The following is a 25,917-nucleotide window of genomic DNA, read 5'->3' on the forward strand; positions in this document are numbered from 1 at the left end:
ACAGAAAACAAAACATTCTACTAAACATGCCTTAAACACTATGAAAAACATCAATATGCACATTGTTTCTTTATACAGTGACTAAACACCACAACCACCAATAGGCTACAGAAGTACAAGAAAGTATTCAGATCTCAGGATTCTGTACATTTCACAAATCATTTTGTGCATATCACGCTACAGTGCCCTGCCCCCTGCTGGTAAAATGGGAATATTATTTTAGAACGAAGTCATGGGTTTCACACTCATCCAATCGCAACATGCATGTTTTTATTTCAGACCTTTTAAACAAGTACAAGGGATCTTTAAACTTACTAAAACTAACTAGTGGCTAGATGATTAAGCATGGTGTGTTAAATCTTCCTAAACTGCATCTATAGTTCTCCTGGGATTCCCCATTAAGAAAGGGGTTGATGCAAACCAGGTGCATTCCCTGGTACTAAAATATTTTTAAAAAAAGTGGTGGCTTTATTAAAAACAAAGTCATATTTTGTAATCATGCAAAAAAACCAAAATCATTTATCTAAATTGATCCCTGTGTAATCACTGCGAGTCAAGTCTGTTTTTCAGTTGTACAAATAAACCTTGTTTGGCTCACTTTTTTCTAGATGGCTCAGTCAAGTGAACCATTTTTGTTCTTAATTACATTTATTTATTTATTTTTTTACTTGGTCCTTTGTTTTCCTAGAGGGCTCAGTTGTTACAAAATGTAGCAGTTTACCCTACTAGCTGCCAGACTTCCATCAAAAATATATCTATCATCCCACTGCATTGTGAAATAACACAGAAATAAACAACTACCCTCTCCATCCTGTTAGCATAATTTAATAACGACATCCCGAGAGTCAGGGTATGTCACAAAATGAAACATTCCTGGCCACATGATATTTTTTTGAACAATTATCTTTTGATTTGTTTTTAAATTATGTTGGCTGGATTTTTCCATTTGAGGTTTTTCTCTTTGTTGGATTTTTAATTTGAATTGGAGCTGCCAGGAGTCACAGAGGAACGTTTAAGAATTGTTTTTTTTATTTTATATATTACAAACACACTTCTAAAAGTGGTTCAGTTCAATTGCAAGGAAACCAACAGCATACCAATTGATTGGTTTCCCATTAAAACATACATACAAATACATAATAGAAAAATCTATTTTATAAATGCACTGATTTTTCATACTGTTCTTTTTACTATAAGAATACCCATAAATTTACAGAACATGGTATTTCTAGTAACTATCTTTCACATTTTCAAGAAGACTAAGTCAAGTGCACAAGGTGGACTTGCATCTTTGGCTTTTCTGCAGAAAACTCGCGCTTTTTATTTTGGTTATACAACCCCCCCCCCCCCCCAAAAAAAAAAAAAGATGGATTACTGCCTTCTCTTAAAACAGCCAATTCCAGTTATATAAATCTGTACTAGAAATACATTGTTAATATTATTTATCAACCAAGACATACATTTTGTCCTTTAGTTATTACTATGGAAAATAACTTAAAAAGCATACACATACCCATGGCAGTTTGTATTTGAAACTTAAATCATGCTGTGATTTGTACTGTACAGCACAGCTTGAGCAGTAACAATGGCCATTTATTTATTTTATATATACATATACACATATATATACACATATACATATATATACACACATATATATATATATATATATACATATATATATATATATACATATATATATATACACATATATATATATACATATATATATATATATACATACATACACACACACACACACAAACTTGTGTATAGTTATAATCAAAATCCATTACTGTAAACTTGCTTTTAGCCTTGCTACAAAGATTTACATTATTATAAACCAAAAAATAGTAAGTGTCAGTAATTTGACAGTCACCTTTATATAAACCTTTACCACATCCTTATAAATACCCATGTGAAATCTGTGCATACTGCATTACAGCACAAATACAAATACAGCTGAGAGGGAAGAAAAGGGGACAGATGGAAAGTTACAGAACATCTTAAAACTCAACTATTCTGCTGTTACACGTTTAGATTCACCACAGGAAAGAGCTGTCGTGGCAATTAAAAAAAAATGTTTCCATTTCCTCGACGGACAAGGCCGTTTGAGCATACATGTGAAAAACAGTTCAAACAACTCGGGTGTTTTGAAAATCAGTTGCTGCAGCATTAATAAAAAGGCGAAGTCAGGGAAAGGGAGTGTCTTCATTCTTTATATTCCAAAAACTGCTGGAGTTTTTTTCGATGCTCCACCGACACTTGAACAGCACTGTTAAGTGAAAAACAGAATTACTACAATTATTATAATTACAAATGAGAGGAAGAAAAAAAAAAAAGTTATCCGTTTTGACCGAGCTTTATAGCATGTATATATATTTTTTTCTTCAACCTCAAAAATGTTAACTTAATTCAATGTGGTGTCCTCTAGCCATTAGCACACGACACTACAATACACTTGTCATGTCAACTCTACTGCAGCTAGAAGCGGATTCCTGTTTCTGCCTTGAGTAAATTAACACCAAGTAAAATCTAGGTAGTACATGGCTTAAATTGTGAAATTAATAGAAAATATGTCTAAAACAACTAGAGGAGAGGAACAGAAATCAGAAAGGTGCAGTTATCAAATTTATCAAGATGATCTTTTCTGCAGGGAAGGCAGAAACTTGAAATAAAGACTTTTATTTGACAACTACATCATTCCAATCTCCCAAAAGGTTCTTACTTTAAATGTTCTCCAAAGGTGGTAGTTATCCTGTAGATGGCAGTTTTCAGAGAAGCCCTCAGAGCAAACCTTAGGGTTTTGTAGGAAGTATCAACCAGGCTACTCAAAGTTCTTGCTGGTTTACTGGAGGCATGAGGTAACTTGAAATGCTTATCTACTGCCTGTACAAAAAAATAACCAATCATGAAAATGAAGTTACAAGGAAGTAGAATACATTAAAACCACACAATGAAAATGAAAGGGGTACGGTACACTTAACTCCCACTCAAAAACACACCATTCTTCCACATCTCATCCTTGGCCTTTGTTATATTAATATAAAAAAAGGAAAATAAAATTCTAAAACTTTTACAAAAATATAGTAAAACAAAATTCAGCTGTACCATACATACAACTACGGCTCTTGTTGCGTTCACGCAGCTTTTTTGTTTTGTTTTATAGCAAATGGCAAATGTTTATCATATTTGGCAAATGTTTATCATATTTTTTAAACCTTCTGTCACCCCCCCCCCTTCAACAGAACTAACTGAACTAAATGTCATGTTACTCGATCATTCACCTTACCTCATTTACAATTGCTAACACCATTTATTTGTCCATGCGCAACTTCAGTCCGTGCCACGTCATATGCAACTTACACCTACCTCCTAAACTTAACAGCTAAATCTAAACACCTACCCCTAATGTCACTATTAAACTATTATTGCAACACCATTTGTTTCGTGCCCTCTAGCAGCCACTACATCCGACGTTCACCGCCTGAACTGAGGTAATACGCAGTAATATTTTCACCTATATTTCATAATATGTATTTTCCTCACTATTTCTTAAAATGACTTAAAGCTGAATGACAATTTTGCAGAATTTTCTATTTGAGTGTGTGAGTTAAGTGTACCGTAACCAATGAAAGCTTGTTTCTCCCCCCCCCCCCCCGCCCCTCTTTAGAGAAACAGTAAAGTTATTTATACAAGGCATTATTTAAAACTATTGTTTTTCTCCAACTTAACAAATTGTCCTACCTCCTGCAAAGTAAGCATAGTACCAAGAATATCAGGAAGTGTAGTCTGAACAACCCCAAATCTGTCTTCTGTATAGGACGCTGCTACCAAATGGGACAGACCTGCAAGAAAAATGAATTCATAAATATATTAAAAAAAAAAAAAAGAAGTATTGTCATTTTTAACCTTTGTTCTTAATGTTATATTACTTATATTTGAGACCATTTATGCAATCTGTCTACGCAACAGGCCCTTTGAATATTGCATACCTTCAAGTGCCCAAATGTGTGCCTGACTCTCAGCAAAAAGTGCTTGGCTGGAGGCTTCTGGAAGCTGGAAATTTAACACAAAATGTGTTTAGATTCAAAACTATTAAGAAATTATTCAAACAAAATGGTTTGAAATACATTATTGCAGCCGACAGGTTTTGTTTGATACAGGAACAGATTATTTTGCTTGTCATGGTACTGTACTGAGCCCACAGTGAAGCACTTTCCAATAAGACAAGATACAGCCAAAATGCATTCCAAAGCCACCAAATTGTGGCTGCAGCAATACAGACAGTTTGAACAGAAGTGTGTCAAAAGTAGGAAGAATCTGAAATATATTTTAAACCTTTTTATTTAGTTCAGGCATTACTTGGTAGGCACAGAGCAGCTTTACATAGTAAAATGAGAACAGACCAGCTCACAAGGACAACCTACATCTATTCATTCTTAAAGCAGTTTGTAAAGGGAAAAGATAATAAAAGTTGTGCTCCCAGATTAGTTCACAGCAGCATGCAGACCCATGCAGAAATTCCCAGCTCATTTTAATCACAAAGCATGCACTTTACCTTACCTTATTAAATAAATACATTATCAGCACCCGTTTAGCCAGGACATTTTTAACCTGAATGAAATACATTAAAAAAAATAAAATAAACAAACAAACAAATAAATAAATAAAATAAATAAATAAATAAATAAATAAATAATATATATAAAAAAAAAAAGGAGTTTGCTAAACATTTTGCCTCCTGGCTATGGAATTCGGAAATACAATAATTGTGTTTTGGGGGATTTCTTTTAATTAAATAAATAAACTCAAACATTGTTAAGGAGTTAATTTTTTTTTAGCTATGGAATTTAATCCGGTATTGATAAAGATGCTGTCAGCTCCCTTGAGAAATCTGTAGTATACTGTAAAAATAGAGTGATCTGAGATAGCAAAAAGATTGAGAACATAGTAGACTGCAAAAACAAAATATTAAAACAATAAAGGTAGATCCTCTCCCTGTACTGTGGAACTACAAAAAGAACCCCAATGCCACACCTGTTCCTGACGGTTCTGAATCCACAGAGAGACTATGCTGGGCTTCTGTGCCCCAGCAACTGGGCTTGGCACTGGAACAGGTCCTGATTGTGGGCTGCCATTCAAGGGAGACTCTATAAAACATTTACAAAACTTTGGGAAAAGGTTGCAGCCTATTCTCATAATTCTTTATTTGTGTCCGTTTCTTTCTAAATAAATACATTTAAACTATTGCAAAAAGCCCTTCAGGTCAGAATGTGTAAATTCATATTTAGCAAAAGAAAATTCGCTACCTGCACCCAAAGACGAGGTCCAGAGTTTGGGTCCTCTTCTCATAACATGAGGACTTTGCACTGAGCCATGCCAAGGAGAAGATGGGTCCAGTGTTCCAGTCAATCGTTTCATTGCAGGGGAACCAAAAGGGCTTCCTAGATCGGGAGTGAATGGGGATGCCACAGAGGACCTGAGAAACACAGAACCAGGGGTTTTGGGACCCATGCTAACTTTTGGAGTTTGCCAGCTCGTAGGTTCCTCTATTAAAGATGTTGCTGGAACAAAAAAAAATGAACTAAATTAGTTTCTGCAGCCAGTGTTTATAGTGTGGTTTAAATACTAAAGCATTAGAGCATGTCATGATGTTACACCATTCTCACTAAACACACTTGCTACCTTCTGTGTTCTCATATTTTTTGAAAAATATATATATTTTTTTAAAACACAATAGTAATGGGTTACTACCCCACCACTTCTTACCATTAAAAATGAATAAAAGCCCCTACCCGAACTGCCAGAAGACGAAGGTCTCTTATCACTGCCAACAGGCTGTGGCTTAATTCTCCCATTGGATGAAACAGCTTCTTGGTAAGCAATCAGCTTCTGGGTAAGGTCATTCAATATAGTTAAACATTCCCCTGATAATGCTGACCAGTTGTGAGGATGGCCACCTATTAATTGTAATAAAAACACCAAAAGCAAGACATTCAGATATATATTTTAAAAAGAAGAAGTTGGCATACATTTGAAGAAGCATACACACCAGAATTTTAAATTAAAGCTCACATTTCTACATACCGGGTTGACTCAAGCTAAAAACTTCTTGTCTTCTGGATGGAGAGTTTTGAGACAGCAATGCAAAATCCTGTAAAGCTAAATACTGAAGGAGACACAGACATCTTCCATAAATATTTTGCTAAGGCAGCAAAAAAATAATACATTTTAAGTTCAGATTCATAGAACTCACAACTTTTTATTTTTGGGTCTAGGAGTTGAACAACATGCGGCCACCAATTATCAGGTAACCAAAGACTGAGACACTAGAGTCTATTCAACTGATCTAAAATGGTGGTGGATCAAAACATATTTTTAAAAACACCTGGAATACATTTTCTCTCTCAGATTAAGTCTTGGTAGAAAAGACATCTGTTGCATCACCCCAAACGTTTTCCACCCGAGACCGACACAAGGGCTCCAACCTACAGTTTTGAGAACACCTGATATAACCCAATAAGACCATTTAATTGCTATTTACCTTTAAAATGAGGGGTTGCTTGCTGCTTAAGACTTTGGAAAGGCACTGGTGTGCATCCTCTGAAAATGAGGATTGCACTGGAAAACAATACACCTAGACAGGAACGACACAGGGTAAAGTATAAAAGAAACAATCAATTCAGATCCAGTAATCCCCATCACTCCATAACACTTTCATCTGCAGACGTGCCATCCTATTTACTTAGTCTCTTTAAATGTTCCACATCAGGTTGAGAAGAGGAGTTGTTGGTGCCCTTGAATTCTTGAATTTTCATTTATAGGATGAATATTACAAAAATGGCAACTGCCAACAGGTTTCCACTTTAGCCCAGCCTTGTAAGTAATATATATCCTAACAGGGTTTCACTCTGATTAAGATATTTTTAAATTAATAAAATCATTCAAACCTCTGTTGTGTAGATTCTAAACAACAGCCATGCCATGTACCATGTTACTAAGAGAAATGTTCCACTTATCCACAAGTGGTAGAGAAGAGAAAAGTCAAGTAGGCCTGTGAGGGTGTCCAGGGAGTGAAGAGCCCTACAAAAGAACATAATAAACACAAGTAAACAACAACAACCACAGCAACAACCACAGCAACAACAGATGGGTTTCAAATATAAACTATACATTCAAGGTTTTCAGTCAGACGATAAATTAATTTATCAACTCTGATAAAAAGCTCTCCTAGACAAAGGTTTGAGAAGCAATCAAGGAGTCTGTGTTAATATTTTACTAACCTGTCTTTTTGAAGATTCATTGTTGTACATATCCATGCTCTGGGGATATAACCTGTAGACACACACACACACACACACACACTACATTTAGAAGCAGTTTGAATTTTCAATTTATATATTCTCTCTCTCATTATATATAAACATGTCTGTCTGGGTCTTTACAAATTTCAAGCTAGGTTTAAAACAACTGCAGTAGGAGGCAAAAATTGAATTTTTAAAAACAAAATTAGATACAAATATCCACAGGACCCAGCATTTGGCTAAAGTCATGAAAGCGTAACGTGAAGGGAACAGAAATGTATATTAAAATGGTTTATCTTACCCAAGAAGAAATAAGTGATGCAGTAGTTCCGAACAGAATACAACGCCTGAACTGCACTGTGCTTAATTACCAGAGGCAGGGATCCCTTGAAACGCAGGTACTTATATTGCTACGAAACAGAAGAAAATGGAATTACATTGAAAAGTTTGCTGATCTTGTATTTGCTACAGATAAAATGGTTAAAAAAATAAAAATTAATTAAAGATATATACATTCCATTAGCTACCCTAGGGTAGCCTTTCTGTATTGTTTAATAGTAAACAAACCCAATTAAGCATCCAGAAAAAAAAAAATCTTACCTGTATACTTGGAAAAGATACATAGTTCATGTTGCCAACAACATATAGAAGACTGTAGCTGTAACCCATGAAAGCGCCAGCCAACAGAAAGAAGAGGTGGTACTCATTGAGGCACATAGAACTAGCAACAGCACTGCAATGTGAAGAGACACATTAGAAGGAATTCCCAGGACAAAGGAATTACTCAATCAACACTCCAATAGAATTGAGAGAACTGTAACAAAATCAAGTGATTACTAGAAATATTGATCCCATTTTTCTTCTGTTGGAAGATACTTTTGGTTCTTCCCTTATAAAAGTTTACATAGTAAAAGCACAGCATGCATAGAGAAAACATGGTACAGGAGGGTAAGCATTGTAAAGAATAGCAAGTTTCAGTAAAGCATATTAAAACATGACAACCCAGGGTAAACTACAGCAAATGCATAGTATAACCATGAAGAAAGCAAAAATGCAGTGCAGTAATACTGTGGTAAACCTTTATAAGGGTTTGCTTGTATTTTATACTACAATTTTGAATATGCAGATTTTTAAAAGAAAATGCTATACATGACAGATGCTGCTAGAGTCCTGCATCGGGTAGGGTACTCGCGGGTGACCCGCAAAAGCGGAACGGGTTCAGGTCGGAATGTGAACTTTCACGGTTTGCGGTTCGGGTGCGGATAATAAAAATAAAATTCTGGTCTGAATTTGAATCACCAAAAACGTTTTTCTGTCCTTTCAGCGTACTCGTCTGTAACCCTTTCCCAAATAACGTATTAGAAGGTAAATGTACCAGTATTTCCAGCACTAAAGCAGGAGGCGATTAGGGAGGAGTCAGCTGACTAAGCAGTGTTGTAATTGCTTGTTTGATACGTCACAAGATCTTTTTATCACGTCTGCTTGGTGATATTAAAAATGTTTGTGAACGAGGTGAAACAAAAGATAGCTAAGGGTTTATATCATGTAGTTCGAGAGGTAAATGTGGAATTATTTTGGAATCACAGCGAATGAAAATAATAAACATGTGACTGGACTCGTTGCTTGTAAAACCTGTCATATGTTTTTGTGAACAACAGCCACAAAACGGGTACATCATCTCTGCGAAAGCACAGGTGTAGCTCCCTTTCAACTGGTGGCACGAAAGGAATAGACAGGTATTTTATAGTAAGTAAGTAGCGATAGTTAATATGTTACAATGTTAAAATATATCCAGACCACTAGAGATAGCTACCATGCTGTATAGCCTATTGTGTAAACTCAATCCGTGGAGAATGGTAGAGAGATCTGTGTGTGAATATGAGAGCGTGAGAGAGTCAGGCAGCAGGTAAAGGACAAACACTTGCAGGTTCGGGTCGGAAGCTGGTGGTAAAAATCGGACCCGCGCAGGACTCTAGATGGTGCTTCACTACAATATCACAGATCTGTAGGAAACTAAAACTTAGCAATTTATTATAAGCAAAGTAGTGTACAAGTAGAATGTATTTATGTACCTTTCCTCGGCAATGCAAGGGGTGGTAAGAAACTGGTATCGTCCGCCTATCATCACTGCTGCACACCAGGATACCAGCATTCCCATCACAGCGTGAACCAGAGAGTGAATGAACTGCTGGGGGTGAAGCACCTTTCCTATTAGTGCAATCTGAGTACAAGGTATTGAAGGCACCACTGCAACCAAAAACACAAACTTTTAGTTTTGCCCACAATATTAACGCAAAATTAAATGTCTAGGCTTTATAATACTTTCATATCAATCGGCATTCATAAACATACCTGTGTAAAACTCCAGAATGAAGAAACCAATAATCAGCACCACCAAGCACAGAAGTATAATAGAAAAAATAACATAGGAACCACACAAAAAGTTTAGTGAACCTGCAAAAACATACAGAAAAATATATTAAATTCCTGTGTTCAGGAAGGTGAATGAAAACACCACATGAAAAAGACCAGATAGAATAAGTACCCAAGGATGAACTGGATCAGCAAATATTATTTGCAGGGATATTTTTTAGCTTATGTCTAACGTTCATTTGAACATTTACATTTAACGTCCAATGGTCATTGTGATTGAAAGGTCTCCATGTTTATGAAGCAAGAAACATGTTTAAATGATAGATAGACCCAGGTGTCGAATAGGGGCTTAATTATCTTATAATTAAAAAAGAAACACATGCCAAATAAGAGTTAAGGAGAAACAACTATGTTATGCATTTTAAAAGTACCGTATCTTACCGGTTATCCATTCTATGGGATGCAAGACACTGAACCTGCTCAGAAGTACAAATATTGCAGTGGAAGCTGGTAACAACAACACTGACCATGCAATACTTGCTGCTGCCCGCCAAAATACCACCTAAAATATAAATGTAGAACAGATGATGTGCAACAAACCAAATCCATTCATCTGCGGCAATACAGGTCCAGTGCTATTAATCTTCAAGCTGTTCCTCCACCCTGCCTGAACCTAACACTGCTCATTATGCTACAGTATATTTTCTATTCAGCAGGATAACGAACTGTAGGTTCACAAAATGTGCCAACTATATTTTACATAAATTGCAGAAGCAAACTACCTATATGTTCCCAACATGTTCTCGACTGTTGTTATTCCACAGTGAACACTGTATCAGTTTGTATTTTACCGAATTTAGACAATTGGCGATTGGTTACAACGTAGCCTACTTGTTAAAAACAAGGTAAGTAACTTTTTATGTTATAAATGTAAGTACTTTGCACATTTTTAAACAAATAAAAATCAGAAAAACGACTATTTCAATGTGTAACTATATGTGTGTTTTAATAACTTAAAACTGCTTGCAGCATGTCACCTGGGACCATGAAAATACATCTTACCTTTCTAATGAACCAATGGTCATGTCCAAGCGATAACATTATACAAATTAAATTAAAAACAAAAAACACAGAATAATAGTAAAGTATGGGTATATTTATTTAAATAAATAACTCTACTAAATACTTAATCTATTCCTATTTCAGGCATTCCGTCTATAGCACACCGCGCCACTTCCATGCAAAGGACCTTTCAAAAATTCTAGGACCCCACTGGAGGCCGCCTTTCCGAAGTGCCTGTTAAACGAGCTGTGAGCATTCACACTAAACAGAGCGGTTTTGGCAACATGAGCATTATTCTAAGCATTATCTAACCATAAGAGGGCCAGTCTTGTGTCAGAAAAGGCCAATCCTATTCCACCCAAACAACACTGAATGAAGCCACAGACAATGCAATACAAAGAGTTAATCTACAGGAGGCAGTGTGTTCTGCTGTGAATGAGGGTCTTTGTAATATTTGTTAATTTAACCTGTACAGTGTCCTGTTATTTCTTAAAGTGAATGGCATAAAGATTCAACTTGTCATACAAATGTAGTATAATTGATTGATCACGTAACTCTTAATACATAGATATACTGAGCATCAAAAGAAACGTATCACTTATATTTGGATAAAATTCACTAGATGTGACCAAAAAATGACAAAAACTCTTTTATAGAGCAGGTGCAGTGACTTTTTATTGTGCTGATTAACAATTGACATCACGAAGATGCTGCAAAATGATCTGTCGATCTTGTGCAGGTGTTGTGACTCTTGGTCTCCCAGTTCGTGGGTTGTCATTGACAGAGCGTGTCTGGTTACCGTCTTGCCAGGTTTGAAATTGCTGGCTGTGAGCACACAAGACGGCGAGCCACAGTACGCTACCCTAGTCCAGCCTCCAACATGCCGATTGCACGAAGGCGCTGCTCTCTTGAAAGACTTGGCATATTGGGTTTTTTAATGTGATTTTTCTGTTATAGTCACTCAAGCGTGTCATGGTCACTGAATGATCGTATGATTAAAAAGAAACCAAAAACATTTCGTCAATGTCCATCATTTATATACCTTTTTTTTTCTAAAACAAATGTGTTATAATAGTGATAAGCTCGGTAAACATTGTATAGAACAATTAAATAACTGAAAATATGCTGTTAATAATTGGTAGTAATATCAGGATTAAAAGTAACTGGTTATGTTCTCCGGGCTCTTCCATATTTTTTGACCTGATGTTTTATTTTGCCCTCCTGAGAGTGCTATTATTTTGTGAGGAATCATACCCATGAGTGCATGCCCGCCATACAGCTTCACTGCTATGTAAGGAACCTTAAACACACAAGCCCTTCCACAAGTCAGTTTCATGCACTCAGATAAACAAGATATACTTGACTGCACATACAAATTATTCAGTAGCATTAACATTAAAAGTAACACTAATACCAGTAGGTGCCAAGTATGGCCTTACTATAACAATATATAGATTTCATTTAAGTGGAAAACATCCTTAATCCTGTTTACCTTTATTTTTTATGTGATAGAAATCAGTAATCAAAGCAAGTGCATTAACGCATACCCCATTATACAGAAAATAACACAATAAAGGCCTTAAATATGCCAGTATCTTCAGTGCAGTACACACTGAAGCTGCTATAAATTAAGCTGTAGCCTTGACTTGTCTGTATAATGTATCTAGCGTGCCTTTTTACAATAAAAAAATGATTCAGTGCAGTATTGACCTTTATTACTTTTAAGATGTTTTGTTGCTGTGAGGGATGCTATTAAAAATCCCAGAATCTGTATGTTCAGTTGTCTCTTTTGAATTATGTAGACTTCTGCAAGTGACTTGCGCTGTACCATATGCTGAATGAACGTTATTTGCACTGCTAATCAATGTTTTAGGGGCCATAGTGGTGCCGCGTCTTACAACTTTTTCCTCATCTTGTCCGATTCTTGTTTCCACTGGCCAAACTCCTACAAGCTCTTTTTATAAGACCTGTAACACACAGGAATGGAAGTCACCGTCTGTACCAACTTGTCAGAAACATAGCTATGGTTATCTTTTCTGGATATAGGTGGGAACTTGGTTGTGTGTAACGGTCTTTCTTTTTTGGTTTTCAACTCTTCACAGAGTTTTAACAAATGGCCATGACTTCTTGTCATGTGTCTTAATTCACTTTGTGTAGACAAGAGCTGTTCCTCCAACATTTTCTTGGCTTTAACTTTAGAAGCCAGTTCGGTCATAAGTTGATCAATCTTTTGTTTTAACGTGTCATTTTCTTCTGCTAAACAATCGTGCTGCTGTTCTTTTTCCTGCAGTTTGATCACTATATCCATCGTCATTTTCCCTTTAAATTTGGGGTCTGATTCCAGTCCAAGATCAGTTCGTAGTTTCTTTACTGTTTTGCGTAATTCTTTATTTTCCAGTTTAAGTTCTTTGGCTTTCTGTTTAAGTTAATCGGTTTTAACTTTTGCCATGGCTTCTGCAAGCTTCATTTTGTCCCCGAGTGCCTCCTGATTTTGAAAGGCATCATATCTTTCCTTTCTGTATTTGTTCAAGAATTTTAAAGCCTCTGGCTTTGCCAAATGGGATTTTTCCAGTTGAACTTGTGGATTAGACATTTCAACTTGTTAATATGGGATACTAAAAACAAAATAAACACAAATATCAGGTTGTGCAATTGGCATTCAAATACAGCTTACTAACTAGAGAAATAAGCTATATTTAATTTAAAAGAAAAAACATTGCATTTAGTCACACAATTGATAAAACTCATGCATTATTCTACTTATATGATTCCATTAATGTACATCAAATACACTTTACATACATCTGTACAAGATGGAGCAGAAGAAAGTAGTCTTACCCTAGCGAAAGAAAGTTGTAGGTACAAAATTCTTGTTCCTTGGATTAAAGACACCTTCCGTACCTAGACTGTGCAGTATGTTGGTTTACAGTATTTGTATTGTTCCTCTGACTCCGATCCCTATCTAAATAATTACAGACGAGGACTAACACCTCTGTAATCCAAAGCTGAAGGCTAGAATAACCATAATTAGTTAGTGTTCACTGTATCAAATGACAACCATTTTATCTTTTTTTGCTAATTAGAATTTGATATTTTCAGCCAAGCAGCATCATAATGTTTTAAGTCATCATATTTAGTCTCCTAGATATATTTTCATTATATGCTAAATGTGCAGGTGCTATCATTTTAATTAGTCCAAGGTGAAGAGACTGTTAATGATTAAGATAGACTTTGTAGTAACACATACTACTTCTTTTTAGTACACTGGAACAGAGCGCCCCACAATTCGATTCCAACACCACCGCAAATGTTCGGCTTGAATGTCAGCCTGCTTTGATACTCCACATAAGATTTTTGTTTAATACAAAATTCACAACATCATTTCTAAAAAAAACAAACAAAAAGAAAAAAAACACAATAAGAAGAAAAGTAAATAAGTGAAAAGTGTTTCATTGAAGGCTCAAACAAAATTAAGAGTGTTCTACTTTTAAAATTATATATCCTCATAACATTTATGCAATGCTACTAGCATTTTTTGTTGTTATTTTTGGTCATGGGGTATATGTATGTTTTGTATTGTACTTTCTCCATTTACATACAGTATAATTACATTTGTGCTAAAATGGTTGAAGATTAACAGGAAATAAGCAGCCAAAGTAAACATTGTATTTTGCACAACAGATTACATGGCAAACATAAAATGCTGACTGAAGTTAGTGAACTTAGTAAAATAAACACTGTACAGAGTGAATTTTAAAGCAAAAGCCAACTATAACAAAAACAGTTTTATACAGCCGATAAATATGCAAGCCTTTTATCATTATACTATTTACATCTAATACATTGCTTGTTCTGTACGATCTAACTTTTTTTTTTTTATCCTAACACGTCTTTAAGGTGCTTAAAAAGTCCATACCATTGTAGCTGCGTTTACTTTTTTTCCACCAGGTAATGATTGAGATTACAAAAAAGTTATCTTATGAAGCACAGTTTATTGTTTTTGTGAATGCTAGGTTTCAAAGTCCCTTTTCTTCTGAGTAACTTCTTTCTGATAAAGCAACCATCAACAGAACCTGCAATTATAACAAAAGTATACAATTAAAATAGGAAACCAAGTAGACAAACATTATGGCTAATGCCTTCATCGGGATATACAAACAAACAAACAAAAAAAAATCCACTGTGTTCTTAACATACATAATCCCTTATATTCTGTCTTTGAAAATATTGACAAAACTGTTTATGGTACACCAGTTATAAGTCATATGCAGCAGTGTGGAGTAGTGGTTAGGGCTCTGGACTCTTGACCGGAGGGTCGTGGGTTCAATCCCAGGCGGGACACTGCTCCAGTAAAAAACCCAACTGTATAAATGGGTAATTGTATGTAAAAATAATGTGATATCTTGTAACAATTGTAAGTCGCCCTGGATAAGGGCGTCTGCTGAGAAATAAATAAATAAATAATAATGGATTGAACTGTATGTTGAAATATGCAATAAACTATTAATCTATTAAAATAGAAAATATCATGCACAATGTAGAATTGCATTTCATCACAAATGCCCATGTAAAATTTCATCAGATATAGTCTGAAAGAGAATGACTAACATTTCAAGACTGCTAGGTTTGAAGCAGATGCAGCTTACCTAGGCACTTGTTTCATTAGTGTGTCTTCACAGCTGTCACTGTCCTGTTACCTGAGGCAATGCTACCAGAGACACCTGGGACTTCTATTTGTGGCGCGTCAAAAAAGTATGCCTGTTCAAAATTAGTAACAAAAAAAAATTAAAACCAATAACAACATTACACAACCAATAATATTTGGGTGCTTACCACTAGAAATACGGTACAACACAGCATTATTTTGTTGTGACATAATGCCCTACTCTTGATAGTTGAAATTTCCAAAGCAATAAAAATAATTGAATTCCCTCATCCATAAGAACCTGATTGTGAAGGGTAATTAACACTTACACTGGTGAAGCACAACAACCAAAATGTTCATGTTTATATTACTTATTCACTCAATCTTGCAATAGGATAGCGTGCAGTTGAACGACTTCTACTAAAAGTTCTACTAACCTTACAGCCAACAGCGAGCAGGGCATGAAGAATTATAATGGCTGAAATAGTAGCGATGGCAATCCTGCGGTTGTCATCTCGAACAGCAGGCCAAAATGTGATTACTAAAACTGATCCCGACAGGCACATGGCAACTAGAATTGTAATCCATCTCACCCATTCAATTGGAATAATCCATAGTATCTATGAAAAAGAGTATTGTAACTAAATATTATTAAAGCCGTATTAAAAGAAAACCAACATCAGCTTTAAAGTCTAATTTCTTACTTATTTTAAGAGTGGCAACCTTGACAGTGGTCCCCTTTTCATTTGGTTCTTTGATTCTTACTTCGGAACATACACATTTTCCAGTTCAATTTCCAGTAAAATCTATACATATAATATTGGCCATTCAGAAAAACCAAATGCAACTAAAACCAATGATAATATAAAGTACTTACTGCTGCTGGAATATAAATAAATAGTGAATAGCCATAGACACACACAATTTCCAGGAAGGAATAGGAGACTATGTTCATGACTTTGCTGTTTCTCCACATCAGAAAGCCCCAGAGAGCTAGAGGAACCAGCCATGCATAGCTGTAAATGGCAGTGGCAGCAATAGTTACTGGAAAACAAAATAAAAACAAAACATTAGCTGACAAGATATATTATTTTACAGCTTTATATACTTGGTAGTGGGTCAGGGGCACAGACAGCCTTCATAAAAACCCACATTTTTATTTTAATTAGATACATTTTAGACAGTCATGTGTCTTAATTGTGCCCCTCTAGTTGTTAGGAAACATTTTCCAGCAAGTTTAGAATAAGATTTAAGGTAAATAAAAACACACAGTGGGGTTCTTTGTTATGAGGTTTGGTGGTGCAGTATTGCAAATGGTTTTACCCAGTATACCACTGAAAATACAATTCAAGAAATGCAATAAAACACTGTCCTGCATGATATGTCATATTCAGTTCGTAAACTTTGTCAGACAATTCTTGCCTAAACTTAGAGAAACAGTGTCCACCGCACTTCAGATTTCCTGTACTTAGACACTTGATATTGCATTTCTTTTGCAGCTTTGATGCAAAAGATGTTTTCAATCTTTCTGGAAGCAACGCTGACCCACAGTTTAAAAAAAATAAACAATCAAGAACAATTCTACTGTAAAATGTAGTAGTCTGTAGTTAGTACAGATGTAGTGGACAGTTGTTTTTTTTTATGTGTTCTAGTTCTTGGTCATAAACAATCACAATATGTCTTTATAATAAAGTTTAGTTGTTAAAATGAATACATAACTTCTGCAAACTTTGTAATAAACTGTATTTTTAATTTACCTTTTCTAAATTCAGGCATATAGTGGTACTGAGGTTGGCCCAGGTGCACCAGGAAATTTGAGATGTTTCCACTGATGGCAATAGCAAATACTAATGTGGCACAAATCCAGAAGGGACCTAAGAGTAAAAAGTCTCATGTTATCAACACAATACTACTAGACATGTTAAACAAATACCAATATTTTTAAATCTAGCTTTATCAGTTTCCTTACATAATATTCTTTAAGTATGCAAATAACATCATTTAGAAATATATTCTATACTTTATTTTCTATGGCAAGCACTTTCTGAATAACTAAAAGGTACATCCAGTTTTTATTTCATGTAGACTTTTTTTGTAATGATATCATAGCCTAACAAGTTTGAGCTCTTGCCAAAGTACTCACCATAGAGATCTGGATTACTTCGGATGTACAGCCGCACAAAGTTTTTACCAGGCAATGGTAAAACCGAACCTTTTATTCTATCCAGGACCTAAAAAACAACATGGGAGCACTAAGTGGGCATCATCTTCTAGTTTTTGTATTTAAAAGACTGCTATCATAGCACTTTAATCTGAACTATTACTGTGAATATATCACTAAACAATGTGAATTGTATCAAACATACAATTTATAAAAAGATAAGAGAACAGTAAATGCAACATGCTGTAATAATGTTGGAATTTTGAACACATACAGTACCTGATATGTATCTACATCAAAAAACTTCTGATAGTATTCAAATGTCCAGAAGGCCGCACTTTTCCTCTGACCTGCAAGCAACTTTACAAAGAAGCAAGTTGATAAAAACAGTTTGTTCATCTGCAATATAAAGCTTCCTCATCTTCCCTGATGATCCTCTTATAAATATAATTATATTTGTTGTTGGATACATATTATTCAAGAGATGTGTTATTACAAAGCCAAACACAGTACGCAAAATGGTTCTCTTATTTTTAAGCTTCTCAAATTTGGAGTGATCTCTATATATACAGCTATAAAGTCATTACATGAAACTTGGTAAGCCTACATGGAGTCACCAAATTATGGCCAACTAGATTCTAAGATTGCCATCATGGGTCAAAAACAGGGTCCTGCATCAGACATAAGATATTTGTCCTGAGGAGATTTAACAATGAAAATTGCTCTTTCAATGGGACTAACAACACATCTTGGCAAATGGCATCCTTAAAAACAAACAAAAAAATAATAATTATATTTGATATAATATATATATATATATATATATATATATATATATATATATATATATATATATATATATATATATATATATATATATATATATTCCCACAACAGTTCAAGGTGGCAGGCTGACATACATTATAACCACATTGTATACTCTGTGGCCAGTATGTTACAAATAATATTGTGTTTTCTTCTTTCTAATTGAAAGACACAGCATTCATACCGCACCTCGGTTTTATCCGAGTCGGCATTTCCCAACAGGTCATCATCTTCCTCTCTTGGCGAGTTTCCTAAGGATCTCCGTTGGTTGGTGGGTTTCTCATTCGGATCTCCAATGCTGATAGTGGTAGCATCCCGGTTGGCTCCAAGCAGGTTTTCGGCATCATCAAATTCTTAAACAAGGAGAAAAACAATTAAAGGCAAGCTACAGTTTCTGAGTGAGGTTGCATCTTGGAGAAATGGTGGCCCCATTAACAAATCATTAAGGTCTGTTTTAAGATTTTTGTTTTTACGTAAATCCCATTTTCATTAACAAATCAAGTTTGTTCAAAATCAGCTGTTTTGGAGAAGTTTGGAAGTCACTAAGATATTTTGTTAAACACGCCTCAAAAAATTCCCCAGAGTTCCTTAAATTAGCCAATTTTCTGAATTTTGCAGATACTATTTTTTTTAAATATATTTTAACAATGCTATAACTACCCATTCAAGTTATATTCATACCTCCAGTACCTGTTTTTCTTGTTGCAACTACAGACAATTTCTGGCTATAGTTGGGACAACTCCCTGTTCCCTTTCTTTCAGAAACTGCTGAAAAGTTGATATGCGGTTGCAACAGTTTAAAGAATTTTGAAAAAAGGTTGATCTGCTAACCCAGAGGGCCAGGCTACAGGCTAGAACAACTAACTGTACAAAGGTACCATTATTATTTTCCTCGGTCTGGTGACAAACACCGAAAAAACGGCGCATTAAATTAAAATGAATTAAAAAATAATAATTTTACATCACGCTGTGTCTGGGAGATGTCATTGTTATAATGCTTCCAGACTGATGAGACCAAATAACAACAGCCTATGTAGAGCGGTGGAGTACCGTAAATTACTCGGTCTAAATACCGCAGTACAGTTAACTCACCTTGAAACTGCAAACCGTCGACAGCCGCCATTCACGCAACTGCTGTTGTCCTAATTTTTGAAAAGAATGAATGATTTCTGGAAAATAAATTTAAAACCACAATACTGAAAGACTTGTACACGTCATGGGTACAGTGCGTGCTGTATTTGTATTCTATAGACGCTTACTGGTACATTCTACACAGTAACTTAATACAGTAAAGTACACGGTTGAGTACCGGTATATTATAATTTTAAAAAATTCCGCATGACATTTTATTTACCAATTACGTTAAGTACATTCACCTTTGCGAGCTCCAGGCCTAGTAGTATGAACAATAAAACGCAACAGTAAGTGTAATTTATAGCGAGCAAAACGTTAATGGGATGAGTTTTGTTTTATGTACTACGTCAAAACTATTACCAATTTAAAATAGCATTTATTTGTATTTATTTTTTACTCGTTGTTATCAAATTAACTGCTGTAGCACCAACTCACAAGATTTCAAAAATAGACCAAAACAGGACCAACTACTTCCGTCTTTGTTGCGTCATTTGTTTGTACAACTACGACACTCTGGCTTCTTAAAGAAACAGCTACTCAATATTAAACCTGGTGCTGGCTTGGCGTCCATGGGAATGCAAACATATAATTACAGAAAGTTATCATTCATTGTATCGCTAATATTTGTCATGCAAATTTAAAAGACAGCAAATACCCCATTTGTGAAATGTTGGTTTTATTATTGTTGAATTTTCAAGCAATTTTAATGTGCTGTGAAAAATAAAACAGGCAACTGCTACGGCGAATCCTTCATGACCGTAAACACCGGCGAATCAGCAGTAAGATGTGCAGATAAGGTCGGAATATGCCAAAATCCTCCCACATATACTAGTACAGTTGGCGCCTGCACGAATTGAGTTAACATCAAGTGCTTATAGGAATAGAGCCATGGGGAAGCTGGTGGTTTACTTAAAATATTTCTTTATCGTGTTTTTTGTTATCATACAGACGATAGTTTTTAAAGCCCTATATTTTGTTTTCCCAGACACCACGAAGAAGATAATATTAAAACTTGGTGAAAAAACCACTATGACCCAGAATCCAAAGTTCAAGTTTGAAGACTGGGGACCTACATTCTGGACTTTAAATTTTGTTAAAGCGGCTGTTGTTCACGCATGGAAAAACACAGGCGACGAAGCATTTGTGGGAGGCCCTGCACCTAACACTCCCGTGTTAAATTTGGATGGGGAAAAAACAGATATTTACGGTTTTATTAAAGGTAGAGGAAGTGCACGTAAACAGAGCTAACTAATATTGTTTCTAATCCTTTCTGGTTTTTTTTTTAATGTCGTGCTTTCTGTTTTCCAGGCAGGAGACCACTGGTGCTGAGCTTCGGTAGCTGCACCTGACCCCCGTTTCTTTTTAAGTTTGGCGAGTTCAAGCAGCTTGCCAAAGATTTCAGTTCTGTAGCAGATTTCCTCATCATCTACATCGAAGAGGCTCATGCGACAGGTATAACATATTTAAAGTTTAAAACAGAATGATACAATACTACAATTCTAATTAAAAATAAATGCAAATATCCTATTATGTTCAAGCGTGGTTAGCTGCCAACTCGAGAGGGCAGTGTTTACAAGTAGTTACAATTACAATTTGCCCAAGAACTTTGTATTAAAAAAAATGTTTGTCTATATTTTAGATGGATGGTCTTTCAGAAACAATGTTGAAATCAAGTGCCATAAAAGTCTTCAAGATCGCCAGGCTGCAGCACAGGTACTTCTAAAGGAGGACCCGCCCTGTCCTGTTGTTCTAGACACTATGGCTGATGAAGCAGCTTCAAAATATGGAGCTATGCCAGAAAGGCTGTATGTGCTGCAATCACAGGAAATAATCTACAAGGTAATTTAAACTGGGTAGCCGTAAAAGAAAGTTTTGTGTTTGTTTAAAACTCTTTCTTGGATGTTGTTAAAGAAGATGAATAATCAAACTATACAAACCTCTCTCTCTCTCTCTCTCTCTCTCTCTCTCTCTCTCTCTCTCTCTCTCTCTCTCTCTATATATATATATATATATATATATATATATATCTCTTAAGTGGTGATCTCCCAGATTTGTAAAAGTCACAGGCGTTTCTGTCGTTTTACTTAAGAAACTGATTATTCTTTTACAGGGTGGAATGGGTCCCTGGGGATATAACCCACAAGAAGTACGTGTTGTTCTGCAAAAGCTGAATTAAGAGGACTGTGGTGATCAACAAATATCTTATGTTTCTCAATTCAAAACAGTGTATTGTCCACATTTTTACTACTACACTGTCATTGCCTTGCTGTTTTGATCTATATGTAATATATGGTATCGCTTTTATACTAAAAGAAATATAAGTTGTGTAAAAGCGACTGATATGTTACTATGTAACGGAGGTGGTAATGTCATGTTGCCAGGCAAACACCTGGCACAAAAAAGTTAGATTGTATAGCAAAGTAAAATACGTTTTAAAATATTACATTTGATAATGTTGCATGGGGTTAGCTGCATTTGCCATGAAATAAGTTAATACATGTACTGTATTGAATTTCCCTTTATTTCAAACATAAATTAACAATACATTATAAAAGAAGGCAGTAAGGGAAGCGTTTGTTTACCAGCTGTTGCTTTCTCATGTTCTATATAAAAGTCTATTCGCTATTGCAGAAGAAGCGCTTCATCCACCAGCTTCTTTGCCGACAATGAAAGTTTGAGGTTTCCATTGTAAGCACAGTACAGCATTCCATCGCTTAGACTAGCTTCCTGTGGTGTCCAGTTTGTCATTGAATTGGCCCTAAGTGTGAAAAGTACATTTTTAGGGGGTCACTTAATTAAGTGTATTACCTACTGTGTATATAAGGAGAGACATGGACTTAAATTGCACTTTGTTGTGAGATAGTAATACTGCGGAATATAACATCACAGGTTAATAACTTGACTTAATACATTGACTGAATTTGGAGGAATATTTAATTTGGTTTTCTGCAGATTTGATCCTAATATCCATTAATATACAGAATTCTCTCCAATACAGAATTACTCTGCTATATTTATTTATGACGGTTACAGCTGAAACCTATGGCTGCTGTAGCCAGATGTACCAAAATATTGGCAAGAGATTCTGAAACATAAAATAGCATTATAAGCAACATGATATGCTTGTAATTTGATCACCATAATGTGCAGTTAGTCTGTATAACAAATACTATATTTCCACTGTAATTCTTTAAAGTTATCAAAAATGTTTAGATAGTTACTCTCGTGTGTGTGTGTGTATATATATATGTATATAATATATATATATATAATATATATATATAATGATGCTGATTGCATATTTTCTTACATTATTTGATGACAATGCCAATTTATTCTTGGACTCTTCTCTGTATTTATATGTGACGGTTACAGCTGAAAACATTGGCTGTTGTAACTTGAGGCCCCAAAATATAGACAAGATGTTGCAAAAAAAATATTTAGGTATTGTCAATACTAATAAAATGAGTAATAGATTATGATGTACCTGTTTGAAAAAAAGTATCTAGAAAAATGTTTAAGTGCACACATGTTATTGTTGTTATTTTATTATGCTAATAAAGATTGTGTAAACAATGTTCTTGCCATTGATATGTAAATTCTTTTCATTTACAGAAAAATTTAATGATCAGAAAAATGTAGTTAAATGCCAGTGGACACCCAAAACAAACCACCAAACACCATGTATGTAAAGCATAACTGGAAGGTAGAGAATGACAAACTAGGACCTTGTTAAAATGTTTAAGAACTGATTGGACATTGGCCAGTCAAACACTGTCCATAAAGAACAGATGCATGCATTATTCTGTCATATCCATATTATGGAGACCAGAATATGAAATAAGGAACAGAAACAGGCATATAACAGGACATAGACCAACATTTGTTTGAAGAACAATCTTGTAGTTGACAAAAATATATTGCTTCTTTAAATAAGACTTTGCCAGAAAAAAATATTTACAATTTATTCATATCAAAATACATAATTCACCATGATCAAAAAAATGACATCTCAATAACACTTCCACACCTACAGTATACACTAGTTAAAATATTTGTCTTTCAGTCTATTATCCAATTACAATAAAATGCAAGTTTATTTACTATATATATATATTCTGTTAAAATGTGTTTACATAATTGTACTAGTAAGTAGTAGCAGTCAGAAGTTCCAGGTAGTATTGGTACCTCTAAGAACTTCTGCATTAAAGGTTTTTGCATATCAAACAATGGGAAAATAATTTTAAAGCTCTAAGCACTGTAAATGATTAGGCTCACATGTGATTTTCAATTGTTCCTTCTACCATCACCCTGTGCACTGAAACAAAATGGTCAAATCCAGACTTCACAACGAATCTCAGATGTGTTGCTCTTGTACCGTTGAACTGTGAAGGCAAATTTTGTTTTATTTTTCAGCTTTTATAAACTCAAAATGGCAAAATGTATTTGTGCTATACTGTAGATAACAAAATTAACTTGGTAACTCAAATTTAAATGAAGTCCCCAAACCAAAAACAGATATACCCTTACTATATATAAGTGTATGATGGCTACCTCTAATTGTGTAGAGAGTGTATTACTTGTGCACTCTTTTCTTAGGCCTGTGAGTGAAGTGCAAGCGAGTCAGGTCTGTTATACAAAGAGTGCAAGAGAAAGTGCATGCTCACACTGATTAGAGGGCGCCACCAAACACTTAGAAATATATTATAAGCCATTAAATCTAAATTAAAAAAGAGACAAAACCCTGATAGTAAGCATTTAGAATTCTTTGTCATTGATATTCTAAGCGCGAGATATACACTCAGAGATATTATAAGTGTAGTTGCAGCTAATAGGTTCCAATGGGGGTGTGACTAATAATGGATAAAATAATAATCTAGTAACTGCATTAAACATCTGATACTTACTGAAAAATCTTCTGACTGAAGTTGTCCCTCTGTGTGTTCAAAATCTGGTTAGAACAAAATACTAGATTTAGCATTATGATACGCATTACACTATTAAACTCTACAATATGTGACTTTTTATTGAATAAAGAAAATAGGTATATGTAATATAACACATACACCAAAACATATAGGCCTATAGCTGGTTTCACAGACCCCAGTTAGCATTGCTCTTAACCCTTACCCAAGGTATCATTAATAGTCCAAGTAAACCAGGGTCTGTGAACCCTGCTTGCACTCATCACAGCATTAACCAGTCAGTGACTGCAAATACAAAATTAGAGTTGTTAATATTGTGAAAAGGTAAATAGCCATGAACATCCACTTTATGGACATATAAAAATGTAAGTTTATCATACAAACAAGAAGACAGATGTCTTCATACACCCACACTATCACGACTGTGCAAGTCAAGATATACACTATCTGAAAGAGGAATTAGACATCTGTAAAGGGGTTATTGATTTACTTTCTTACCTTTTTCTATAACTTTCTCAAAGTCTGCCGCATCTGTAGAAACACTTTTCTCAATACTGAGATTCTGCACTAAAAGAGACAGAGTTAATAATGAAATCAGACTTATTTTATTTAAAGTCCAACAAACAATTCCTTTACCTCCAAAAGACCAATAACTAGACTACCCTGCAAACAAGATTTTGCATATGATAATCTGAGTATATTAACTAACGAATCCGATTAGATTAATTTATGTTGTCAGTTTAAAATTAGATCCATGATTTAACCATAAACATTGGCCCCTCTACATAATTTCGTTTTAGAGTTTTATGAGAAATCCACCTTACCATTATAACACTGGATAGTAACCACGCTAACTTTTACAAGGTTAGAAAACCGGATTATAAACTCCTGTGGAAACATCCCTGTCGAAATCCAAAATGTTTCCGTGCGCCTAAAGAGAAAGAGTTAAGTAAGATTCAACAGAATACACACCCATAATACTGTAACAATAGTAACAAATTAGGTAATACATATATATATTGCAATGTTTGGATGCGGTTAAATTTAATTACCAAGCTTCAAATAACTCCCCCACCCAAATGAAACTTAATTAGATGTACTAATTAATTTCATGCGGCATAATAATATCCTTACATATGCAGGAAACCGAACCGAAATTTGAACTGACTCTTATCAATGTCTAAGAACCACTGTAACAACATCTCACCCATCAATTATATTTTCTGGTGGATAATTCTCATCACTGGATGTAGCTAAAACAACCTGCGCTCCAGAGGAGCTCAACGCGGCATCAATCATGTCAGCAAAGCTGTAATATATATACTGAAATAAAACACAATATGTTACTCTGCAAACTGTGTTAGTCCTGATTTAAATCCACTCTCTTTACGTCGTTGCCAAGCAGCAGACTGATGCAAAGCCTACAACGCCACCGACTTCCGCGAGTTACATCAAAATAAACCCGAAGGTGCGGGATTGCCACAT

At 35.1% G+C, this 25,917-nt stretch overlaps 4 protein-coding genes across 8 annotated transcripts; 1 reads left to right on the top strand and 3 right to left on the bottom strand.

The window, feature by feature from the left end:
• Positions 1–1,762: 1,762 nt before the first annotated feature.
• Positions 1,763–11,042, bottom strand: LOC117416909 (nucleoporin NDC1-like). Of its 2 annotated transcripts, XM_034028388.3 has the most exons (18): positions 10,743–11,041; positions 10,122–10,242; positions 9,660–9,761; positions 9,380–9,554; positions 7,908–8,040; positions 7,609–7,717; positions 7,287–7,338; positions 6,954–7,086; positions 6,548–6,640; positions 6,091–6,172; positions 5,799–5,963; positions 5,313–5,567; positions 5,041–5,153; positions 4,567–4,617; positions 3,996–4,059; positions 3,748–3,848; positions 2,729–2,889; positions 1,763–2,275 (listed from the first exon to the last, which is right to left on the bottom strand). In XM_034028388.3, exons 1-18 carry the CDS (start codon positions 10,779–10,781, stop codon positions 2,212–2,214), a joined length of 2,013 nt encoding a protein of 670 aa, XP_033884279.2. In that variant the 5' UTR covers positions 10,782–11,041; the 3' UTR covers positions 1,763–2,211. The 2 variants fall into 2 exon arrangements, 1 of the variants encoding a protein (XP_033884279.2); XR_004663863.2 differs by lacking the exons at positions 1,763–2,275; positions 3,996–4,059 and having other exon boundaries at positions 2,753–2,889; positions 10,743–11,042.
• Positions 11,043–14,082: 3,040 nt separating this feature from the next.
• yipf1 (Yip1 domain family, member 1) lies at positions 14,083–20,061 on the bottom strand. Of its 4 annotated transcripts, none has more exons than XM_034028903.3 (10): positions 19,943–20,061; positions 19,466–19,542; positions 18,563–18,726; positions 17,828–17,908; positions 17,531–17,618; positions 17,145–17,261; positions 16,265–16,431; positions 15,825–16,007; positions 15,389–15,500; positions 14,083–14,815 (listed from the first exon to the last, which is right to left on the bottom strand). In XM_034028903.3, exons 2-9 carry the CDS (start codon positions 19,494–19,496, stop codon positions 15,405–15,407), a joined length of 927 nt encoding a protein of 308 aa, XP_033884794.1. In that variant the 5' UTR covers positions 19,497–19,542; positions 19,943–20,061; the 3' UTR covers positions 14,083–14,815; positions 15,389–15,404. The 4 variants fall into 4 exon arrangements, with proteins under 4 accessions (XP_033884794.1, XP_033884796.1, XP_033884797.1 ...); XM_034028905.3 differs by having other exon boundaries at positions 19,466–19,515; positions 19,943–20,025; XM_034028906.3 differs by lacking the exon at positions 19,943–20,061 and adding an exon at positions 19,750–19,936 and having other exon boundaries at positions 19,466–19,515.
• An 87-nt stretch (positions 20,062–20,148) lies between these two features.
• On the top strand, positions 20,149–23,085 carry dio1 (iodothyronine deiodinase 1). Its single transcript, XM_034028908.3, has 4 exons — positions 20,149–20,726; positions 20,816–20,959; positions 21,147–21,346; positions 21,618–23,085. The coding sequence occupies exons 1-4, from the start codon at positions 20,396–20,398 to the stop codon at positions 21,681–21,683; spliced, it is 741 nt and encodes a 246-aa protein (XP_033884799.3). The 5' UTR covers positions 20,149–20,395; the 3' UTR covers positions 21,684–23,085.
• A 373-nt stretch (positions 23,086–23,458) lies between these two features.
• Positions 23,459–25,887, bottom strand: hspb11 (heat shock protein, alpha-crystallin-related, b11). Its single transcript, XM_034028909.3, has 5 exons — positions 25,640–25,887; positions 25,257–25,363; positions 24,931–24,999; positions 24,415–24,458; positions 23,459–23,892 (listed from the first exon to the last, which is right to left on the bottom strand). The coding sequence occupies exons 1-5, from the start codon at positions 25,729–25,731 to the stop codon at positions 23,782–23,784; spliced, it is 423 nt and encodes a 140-aa protein (XP_033884800.1). The 5' UTR covers positions 25,732–25,887; the 3' UTR covers positions 23,459–23,781.
• Between the last annotated feature and the right edge of the window lie 30 nt (positions 25,888–25,917).

This window comes from Acipenser ruthenus, chromosome 12 (genome assembly GCF_902713425.1).
Source record: "Acipenser ruthenus chromosome 12, fAciRut3.2 maternal haplotype, whole genome shotgun sequence".
Classification (NCBI taxonomy): Eukaryota; Metazoa; Chordata; class Actinopteri; order Acipenseriformes; family Acipenseridae; genus Acipenser; species Acipenser ruthenus.